The following is a 10,538-nucleotide window of genomic DNA, read 5'->3' as shown; positions in this document are numbered from 1 at the left end:
CCAGACATTGACTCAGAAGCCAAGAAAATACGCTCAAGCCAGAGGCGTAACAACCGTATCGCGTCACCAGAAACACTTTTGCAGATACGACGGCGTTTGAGGGCTGCGAAGGCGTACGATACCTGCGAAATCTTGCACGTGATCGGGCTGCTTGTTGCGCACATGTTGTGCCCCCACAAGCAACGGTTTTCGAAGCACTGGGCGATGGCGTGTGACGGAGCTTTACCTGCTGGTACCTTTGGCAAATATATGCCACGCAACCGATGTACAGCTATCCTACGTGATCTACACTTCACAAACAACAATGCACCCCGCACTCGAGACAAACTGTGGAAACTGCGTCCGGTCGTCGATATCCTGCAGCAGCGCTTCCAATCTGGCTGGACATTGCCGGCAGTGTTTTCGTTCGATGAAGGTGTGTTACCAGCAACGTCTCGGCGGAACACTACGCGGATGTTTATGTCAGATAAACCTCATCGGTACGGTACCAAACTTTTTATGGTTTGCGACTCAAAGACAGCTTACTGCCACAGGCGCGTTAGTATCCTTTTTTCAAAGTCGTAACCTCTGACATCTCTAGCAATTCTGAAAAGCTAACGTCGTAACTTACTGGTTTAGGTTTGAGGTCTATGTTGGAGCCCGTGAATCAACAGACGGAGAATCCACCACTATCGACAACAAGACGGGTGCGGCTGCCGTCATTCGCAACATGAAAATTTTACTTGGCGACTGCTCTAGTGGATTTCGAATGGTCGTTGTCGATCGGTATTATTCGTCCGTAGCGCTGGCTTTACAGCTCCTCGGTATGTCTATCTACGTCGTCGGAACTATCATGACGAACCGCATTGGATTTGACCGTCAAGTCGTTGAAGGCCGTCGGACGCGGCCTCGTGGAGTTGAGAGAGGAGCCTTTACGTTCTCGCGCTGCGAGGCAGCACCTACAATGGTTGCGTGCCACTGGTGGGATAGAAAGCCAGTCCATTATTTGGCCACGGGTGCATCGATGGAGGAGGATACGATTCAGCGCAATGTGAAACAAATTGGGGCGATTACTGTGAAGTGTCCCAAGCTAGTGACCGATTATCAGCGGTGGATGGGCGGAGTTGATATTCATGATCAACTCCGCCTGCAGTCGCTCTCAGTTCAAATGGCTTATCGGTTTCGAAAGTACTACAAGTCCTTATTTTTAGGCTTCCTAGATCTGGCGATCGTGAATGCTTTTATCACACACAAGGAGGTATGCCCGGCCGCGAGAATTGCGCCAATGTCTCGTGCTGCGTAAATGGCTGTCCTCCACAACCAGCTCCTGCAGTTAAAACCCGAAGATTTCGACTTGGATCCTATAGCAACTCCACAGTCATCCGCTCCCTCCAGGCGAAAACGTCGTTGCCTCCCACAGCACATCTACAAACAGTACGATGACTGGGTCATTGTGTCCGGCGTTCGAAAGCGTAGACAGCGTGCGTGTAAGGTATGCGCACTTCTTCGCAGTGAAAGAAAAAAATCTTTCCAGACGACATTCTACTGTGAAGACTGCTCCAGCGGCGAGGCCAAATTTTTCCTCTGCCCGAAAGCTCGGCTTGAGTACAATGGAATCGCGAAAACATGCTTCCAGATTTGGCATGAAGACTTTGAGTGTGGAAAATCATTTCCTGAGTCACTTGGGAAACGAGTTGTGTTTCGACGTCCGGCCAAGTTTGGAGCGCGCAAGAAAACACGCCGTGAGTTGTTGCGGGAAGAGGAGGACGATGCTGATGACGAGGGCGAAACTGCGTATGTAGCTAACGTTTGAAAACGCCATAAAACGGGGGTTTGATTGTAGTATCTCGAGTGTCGTTGTTTTATGTAATTGATTTTGTACGTGGGTAGTACATTTCTTGAATCAGGCTTTAGTAGAAGTCGTAAGTTGAGACTTCTCTATGCGTTGGCGTTTAGAAGAGGTCGTAAGTATACGACATGTGAAGACCAAACACTTCAAAACTTTATTCACCATCGCCGATGTATCCTACGGCAAAAGGGGCGCCCCTAAACAATAATGCTGTTATTAGGACGTCGTAAGTTACGACGTAATGTTTGCACGTTCAGAGACTCCATTTGCGGTAACAGAGGGGTTAAACAATATTTGGCTTGAAAAAATGAAAAAGTAAGTTAGGCCCATCTACCGATAAGAGCCATCAAAGCAGCTCCCATCCATAGACAACCATAGAGCGTGAAACGCTGAGAAGGACTTCTTGACAAAATCTTCTCGTTGGTGGTCATGTTGTACGTCAGGAGCTCTACAAGTCCTGTGTACAGTAAAATGCCGCCTGCCACACAGTCGAATACTCCTTGTACCCACAACGCCGTCGTCGACTCACTCGAGTACGAGTTACGAATACCAATACCTATGACTTGTCCAATCGGTGTGGTGATAGCGAACGCAGCGTTTATAAGAAATACTTTCTTGCGATTCGTCATGGATCCAAGAGCCGCACTACTGATCGCAATACCCTCGAAGAATTGATGAAAGCAAAGAGCAGTAAGCAGCGTCTTGAATTCGGTTCCAGAGGTAACACCAAGATCAATCCCGACGATTACGGAGTGAAAGATAACTCCTGCTTCGAAGATAATAGTGGCGATTGTGTTACGGATGTTCGGGTCTTGTGCTTTCGCTGGGTTCGGACTATCACAGGGCTGCAAAGAGTGAAAATTCACACTTCGAGGACTAGCCAGATCCAAGGCGTTTTCGTCGTCATGATCTCGACTATGTTCGTTATTGTGGCCATGACTGTGACTATGAGTGTGGCCATGTAGAGCGGATCCTTTCTCTCCAAAAAACACGACGCTTTCACACTCGATCAAATGTAACAGTACCAATGTGGCAAGTACAATAGCCAAGCCCAGATATCCATAGTCTTCCGCTATTGGCCCGAGCGCTTCGTCACTGAGTTTCTCAATTCCTTCGTTGATCATGTGGATCAATCCTGTTGAGAGCACCACGCCAAAGGAAAACGCTCGAATTGCCTCCATTCCGACCGGATTCGTGCTGTTTTGGAGAATTTTCTGCGAGATAAATGGCACTAACGTCCCAGCTATGGAGACAGCGAGGATGATGAAGATAGCACCGATGCGAAGTCCCTTGTCTTCCATCCTGCCAGAGCAAGTCTTAGGTCTTGTGTTTGAAGGATTTAATCAGTCTGAGTGGACAGAAAAGTGTTGTGCTCTTGACATCAGAGCGATAGGGTTTCCAGTGTGCGAAGTGCGGGGACAATAACTCCAGAGAAGGAGGACTTGATCGCACACTGGCGCTCGCCACGAGCACTCGATAGTAACGTCCCGACTTCATTTGCCGCAAACTTCCGTTTGATTGCAGCGCCAGCAGATTTATGAAACTTCTTCCGTGTGACTTCGACGTTGATCACTGCTCAGAGTGGGTACGCCACTGTTGGTAAGGCCCATTTCTAGTATCTGAAATCGATACTTGTACACAGTACTCTAGGTCAACCGTTTCATTGATTCGCCGTCGGATAAATTGTCATTTATGCTACCACTTGTCCGACGGCGGCTGACATCACAGGCAAAATTCTACTATAAAGCTCAGTGCTCATTGGATATGTATTTACAAGCGTACTACACGTAGTAAAATTTGGGGGTGCCATAAAACCAAAAAGAGCGACAGTGATGTGGCCCGAGCGAGAAATGACTGAAGAAGACATTGCATGTTACGTAAAGACGTTGCAATACATTGTTGAGTTGGTTGGTTAGCGGGGGTCGATTTACATGTAGAACAAAACCCTGCTACGTAGAAAGCGCAAGTTTTTGGCGCGTGAAGATAAGGTTAAAGTATGACTGTTGATTGGGCAGAAATACTTCAGCTTGATCGAAAACATTCAGTGAAGTATTAATACCTTTGTTGTCCGATTTCAGTCAGTCCTCGGTATTTATATCCACTCGATCACAGACCCTCAAACATCCAAGTGACAGTAAAAAAAATAACGTGAATTGTCCGCAGTGCTGCAGCTCCGAGTAGAACGTGGGGCTTTTACATTTACTTTCCCAGGGGTATGAAAATTGAAAATGATTGATATCAGATTCGACCAAAACTAATAATTCAGCTATTATAATACATTGTAACCACTTTTTAAAGGGGCTTTCGTGGTCATAGGGTCAACCGAGGTAGGCTATTTTTCATCTAAAAAACAGCTAATCAGCTCTAAAAGGACAATACAAATAAGTTTTTGCCGCAATTGCAGTAGTACTGCTAAGGGAATATAAAACAATGCCCTAAAAAGTGCACAAAAAGATGGTCTCCGAAACGAAGCAGTGTTAAGCTGCAGAATGGACAATTCGCGTCTGGCGCAGCAGCTAAGTAATGTCGTTTGTCAAATTGTCATACGTGGACCACACAATTGGACCTTGACTCCCGCTCGGACTTCCATGTAGCAATAGCTACAAAAACTACAGTGCCTACGGTAATTAGTCTGTGTGAATAAATAATCACAGTTTAAAATTAGTCTCACCGTTCGAATGTGAGACTAATTACCGTGAGCAAGAAAATGTCGTGTTCAAAATTAGTCTGAGTTCATAATTAGTATCACCTTATTTTGGGCATTCGAATTGGCGCAGTGGAAAAGACTGGCCCGGTTTACACTCCTGGCTAAGTTCGAGTCCCTCCGCAGCAACGGACGGTGCTCGCGTTTTACTGGTGATGCAATAACAGGTCATTTAATAAAAGTGGGTTTCCCACTTACCCTCAACGCGGCACACTACGAAGCAGCGGGTTATGTTTTTTAAGGATATGAATTATACTTTTAATAGAATAATAGCTATGCAGTTTCCTTAAGCTTATTTGAAGAGTATTTGATATTTTATAATTGGAAATGTTATTTTTATGTGACTGCGTCTCTTGGAGGCTAATGTGGTCTATTCTCATTCCCGAAATTCTTCCAACACACCAACGCCTTTTGGAGGCTAATGTGGTATATTCTCATTCCAGAAATTCTTCCAACACACCAACGCCTCTTCTCCCTCTAAGAACTGTCTTTTAATGAGCTCCAACTCAGCTCAACTTTCCCCGTGTGGTGGCTGTGGTGACCTCGTTGGTCATATTCACGTCTGCCCAATCTGCTCTGTTCATATGCACCCATTTAGTGGGAAGCCTGTCGGACAAGAGGGCTTTGGACAGCATGTTCTCTGTCCAGACTGTGATTCAGGCAAACCTCAAGCTATATCAGCTCCTCCTATCATAAAAGCTTTCGCGCTACAGGGAGCAAAAGATTCGATCTCTTCGAAGGATGATGCCAACGATGACGACTCAGAAGAGAGCTCTGAAGACGACATAATCTCTATTTCCAATTTGGTCGTGACTGAGTTGCCAACGTCAACATCATCTCGAGCGTCACAACAGGTTACCACCATCCAGCATCGCCGTCGTGTCATCTCCTGGATGTAAGAATATGAAAAAGCAAAGTCAGGAAAACTTAAGAATCCAGAAAAGCATTTTTTCTGTCCCTGGCTGCTAAAGCAGTACGCCAAGTCAACTCTCAACGGGACAAGAATAATGTGAACTACGCTCGGGAAGCCATGATTCGATGCGGACTCTCGCTGGATGTTGATGGTGTATGGAGAACTGAACAGCTATTCAGCCACCTTCAAGTAATCATCAAGAAGTTCCCAGATCAATTTGCTGGACAAGCGGTTCCATTGGATATGGCAAACAAACACACAAAAAAAAGAATAACCAGACCAGCTTCTCAACAATCGTAAACTAGTGTGACTAATTAGGGTGAGACATTAATTAGTCTAAGTGTGACTAATTCTACCACACCTTAAATAGTCAGAGTGCATAATTAACCACACTCATACTAATTTAGGTGAGCAGAGTCCGCAGCACCTCACATAAATTAGTATGAGTGAGACTAAATACCGTAGCTACTGTACTTAGGTAAATTCTAGTCTGGAATTCAGCTCATAGGGTGGTACAAAGACCCGCAAAGAAAATTAGTATTATATTTAAAAACCGCTCACTCCTAATTAGTCGTGGAACGACGTTTTACCGAGCTCAACTTTTTCATTGACCTCATGCGTTTTTTAATTTACTTTGAAAAAGTTTGGTGTAGAATGCTCCTCTTAAATACCGTAGCGCAAATCATCTCGTCGAGATCTATCAGAATCTACAATCGTTCTCCAATTTGACGCAGAAAACGAAAGCTTTTATTTAAACCTGTAGAGTGATTATTGCTGGTGCACGATTATTTAGGTACAAATATTACCAATCTTACAAATAAAGAGGGATTTTAGAAGGAAAAAGCAGCTACTTAGTATTGGTTTGTTTCGTGATTAATATATTATTGTGCGTTGTATCCGAATTTTTCACGATCGTCTGAGTGACATGAACGGCCAATCCGGCGGCCAATGTCACTGCCTGTCGTACAGTACGAAATAAACCATTTAGTCATTACTCCACTTCCAACCATTCGCCATGACCGCATCGACGCCGCAGCGATCACCGCTCTGGTGCATCTCCTTACTCCGCCCTCAGTAGTGCGCAACTAGCAGCAACAAGGTAGCGCTCCTCCTCAACCAGATTAGTCCGGAGCGCGTGAAGAAATGCCTGCAGTACTACATGGCTTGGGGGCTGTCCACCTGTGCTTCTTCCAGCGGCTTTAGAGGGACAATTCGATGGATCCACGGCTCTATCTGAAGTAGTGCCTGAGCGCGGAGATCTCGTGGATTCAGCTGCACGACTCACAGACCCAGCAGCATCAGCAAGACGACGCGTTCCAGCTGGACGCCGAGCATTTCAGGCAGGACAGTGCGATGACGCAGAAGCGCGGTCAGGACAGCGACATGGCTCAGCAACTCCAGCAGCACTACTCCATGGTCCAGTAGCCTCAATGTATAGACGTGATGACGCAGTAGGACAAGCTGGGCGAGACAAAGATGGACTAATGCCCCTGTCAGGACAAAATGATATTGCAACAGCAGATCCCGTTGTTGCGTCTTTGGTGAAGTGCTTTCTTAGAAATGAGAGATGGGATCCGACAAGGAGTCATCATCTCGGATTAGTGTCAACGCCCGGTGGTTAGGGTGGATCAGGATTGCTCGACGTGGCTCCGTACTGCTCAAAGTGGATTAGGCAGAGGTTAAGTGGATCGAAGGCCGAGACTATCACGCTGAACCACCAGATGAGTTGGGTGATGCGGGGCGAACACGTTTATTAGTAGTCCAAGGAGGAGGAACCCGGATACGTATCCTAAATGGGTCGACGATGGATCTGGGGGATGATAGTGGCTAAGCGAATGAAGACCGGCAAGAGGAACATGGTTGGTGGCAGTACCGTGGAGATTGACCAAAGGGAAACTCGGATCCACTGTCACCCAATTATACCGAGGGACATGGGATATACCATGTGCGGGTGGATCAAGTGCGAATCCTATGGAGGAGGCTGTGGACGCCATCCGGAGGTGGATCTGGTATTAACAACAAAAGGAAAGGCAAGATCCACTGCTATATGTCCCAGATCCCACTTCCCAAGTCTGGATCCAAGGGATTGAGGATCCCACACCGAGTGACCTGGATCCATGGTACGGCGATGGTAGAATCAACGGATCTCGAGCTTTCGTGGAGCGATGGAGACCGAAGACATTCGTAATGTGATGTTGGATGATTGGAGGGCTTAGATCCACGATAAGTCTACACTTGCAGTAAGGTGAATCAAATTGGCTTGGATCCTGGACAGTGTACCCATTATATGACGACCTCACTATGATTATGCCATGGATCCGGTGGATGTGATGCTGATACAGCTGGCGTGATGGGCCAAGGAGAGAAAGGGCATGCAACCGAGCCTAATAGGGGATTTAGCAGGTAAAAGACATACAAGGTAGAAATCCAGGCAGGTATAGGCTTAACAACGAATCAGACTTCAATTTGCACAGTATCACGCAAGTGCTTTCCTGCCCTCTAGAATCGGAACTTCATTGGATGTACGAGCTTGATGAAGGTTAGGAATTGCAAATCTAGTGTTGGTAGTGATAACAGTACAATATATTGGCCAGATCAAACCACCTAATGAGCTTTCCTTTACACGTGCAGATCCGAAAGGATAACCGAAGTTACTACTTGACCGGGTATACCAAAGAGACTCTCAACTCTTATGAATACGCTATAGAAAGCGGCAAGTACGATGCATAGACAAACAAAGGCAAGGGAACACACCCGCAAGGCAACCTCACGGCCAGATCCCAGATCTAGGCCCTGAATCCACCAAGCTCGAATATTTGCTTTGGATTCAGAAACAGCTACGGACGCAGAGTAAAGATCTTACCACTACTGCCCCCCCATCCCCACGTCTCACCAAGACACACAAGCGTCACCACTTGAGCTCCTCGGAAGTTGCTGAGAGAGCAAGATCCTGCCCTACGGACGGGTACACAAGGTGAGGAAAGTTCAGCAGATCACGAATCATCGGGGGACACCCTCCTTTAGTCGGTGGCTGGGCGATGCTGGTAAGTTGGATCCAGCAATCTCGCAGCTTTTGCTAATCCCATTACACCACAATAATGCGTGCCCAGCCTCGGGATTGGAGCGTGAGGCTCAAGAAGATGCTCAAGTGACGATTGAGCCTGGGGAAGAGGCGTCATCGCAGGTCGGATCGGCGAAGACGCTGCTGAATGAAGCAAGCTCCGCGGATCGATGGAGTCCTGAAAGGAACTCTGTCGACGGAATAGAGGTGGATCCGTATCTGGATCCTGAAGAGAAACCTATCTATCCTCCCGAGGTCCCCGCGGGGGCACCTGCGGATCTTGACGCAAGTCAAGATCTGCTAACAAAACAAGGGAATGTGAAGACGAACCGGTATGCATTTGCAGATTCACCGGTCACGCCAACACCGTACCTAGCCCAAGACCGCTAGTCGAAAATGCGAGAAAGAAGACCGATTCGAGTAAGACTACGCGGAAGCAAATGCACGCTCCAGAGTCGGAAAAAAAGACCAAGCTAGACAGACAAGGATCTCGAGTTTGTATATTGCCACCAAGCTTTACGCGACGTTCTGTATCAAGACCATGTCATGCGGATCCTGAATCCACGACAGATCGAAGCTCCAAGGGAGCTGTTGAGAGCACCAACGAAGACGTCGACCAAACTAGTGGTAGTTAAGGCTCTATTACGCCTGCTTACAGATTCGAGCATCGTGGCCGGTGCACTCGATGCGGAGGATATCTTCGAGCGAGACCTGGATATATATATTCGGCGGCGCCGGACCTTTTTGTCAGTGTCGAGTCCATCACCGGGGAAAAGCCACAGACCATGCATTCTGTGTCGTCGCCGATGATCAACCATGCTGCATCCTCCAACTACATATCCGCGGCCGAAGACGGATCAGAACGTCTTCCGAGCCGCAGCGCATGACCTTAGATCCCTCCGGGGCGTCAATGGTGGAAGCGCGAGCAAGGATCCGGGGGCAGCAGACGCCTTTAAATGTGAGGCCACGAAATCCAGGACGTCATACCCGTGATCTGATATTACCCAGCCAGGATCGAGCCACATCCAGGAAGAAACCATCTGGATTATCGTCGAATCGGATTCCAGCTAATCGTCTCACGAATCCGTCCTCGACAGTAGGCCATACTACACCTACCGTGCCTCTGACACTTCGTCAGGCACCTTACAACGACACTTCGAAGCTGCGATGAGTCGTTTCCTGTCCGGACAAGGTATGCGAATGCCCAGGCCACAAACCCAAGTGCCTCACGACCATGTAGCCCGAGACGTCGAAATGGAGTCGGTAGAGGGAGACAACTCTCATGATGAGTTCGATCCAGATGATCTGGATGTCCCATTTCCCTCGCCAGCGGCGGTAGTGTGGTGTAGCGGGATCAGCAAAATCTGCGAGATTGCTGGATCCAGCTTACCAACTGCGCCCAGACACCGACTAACGGAGGGGGCCCCCCGATGATCCGTGTTCTGCTGAACTTTCCTCACCTTGTGTACCCGTCGGTAGGGCGGGATCTTGCTCTCTCGGTAACTTCCGAAGAGTTCAAGTGGTGAAGCTTGAGTGTCTTGGCGAGACGTGGGGATGGGGTGGAGCAGCAGTGGAAAATCTTCACTCTGCGTCCGTGGATGGTTTCGAATCCTAAGCGATTATTCGAGCTTATGGATCCAGGGGCTAGATCGTGGATCTGGCCGTAGGGTTGCCTTGCGGGTGTGTCTCTTGCCTTTGCGTTTTCTTTACGTCGTACTTGCCGCCTCCTGTGATGGGATCTTGAGAGTTGAGACCTTCTAGGGTGTAACCGACCAAGTAGTAAATTCGGTTAATCTGTCGGATCTGCACGTGTATAGGAAAAGCTCACTAGGTTGTAGGATATGGCCAATGTATTATCCAGTTATCACTACCAACACTAGATTCGCAATTTCCAACCTTCTCCGAGCTCGTACGGCCAATGTAGTTCCGGTTTTTGAGGGCAGGAAGGCACTTGCGTGTTACTGTGCAAATAGAAGACTGTATTGATACGTAAGCCTATACCTGCCTGGATTTCTACCTTCTATGTCTTCAC

The 10,538-nt window shown here is 47.7% G+C and overlaps 1 protein-coding gene across 1 annotated transcript; it reads right to left on the bottom strand.

The window, feature by feature from the left end:
• Nucleotides 1-2,148: 2,148 nt before the first annotated feature.
• PITG_14444 (Zinc (Zn2)-Iron (Fe2) Permease (ZIP) Family) lies at nt 2,149-3,129 on the bottom strand (the record flags this gene model as incomplete). The annotated part of the gene is made up of 1 exon (XM_002898862.1): nt 2,149-3,129. The coding sequence occupies one exon, from the start codon at nt 3,127-3,129 to the stop codon at nt 2,149-2,151; it is 981 nt and encodes a 326-aa protein (XP_002898908.1).
• Between the last annotated feature and the right edge of the window lie 7,409 nt (nt 3,130-10,538).

Source organism: Phytophthora infestans, genomic scaffold (assembly GCF_000142945.1).
Source record: "Phytophthora infestans T30-4 supercont1.34 genomic scaffold, whole genome shotgun sequence".
Taxonomy (NCBI): domain Eukaryota; phylum Oomycota; class Peronosporomycetes; order Peronosporales; family Peronosporaceae; genus Phytophthora; species Phytophthora infestans.
This window is presented reverse-complemented; position numbering and strand designations above follow the sequence as displayed.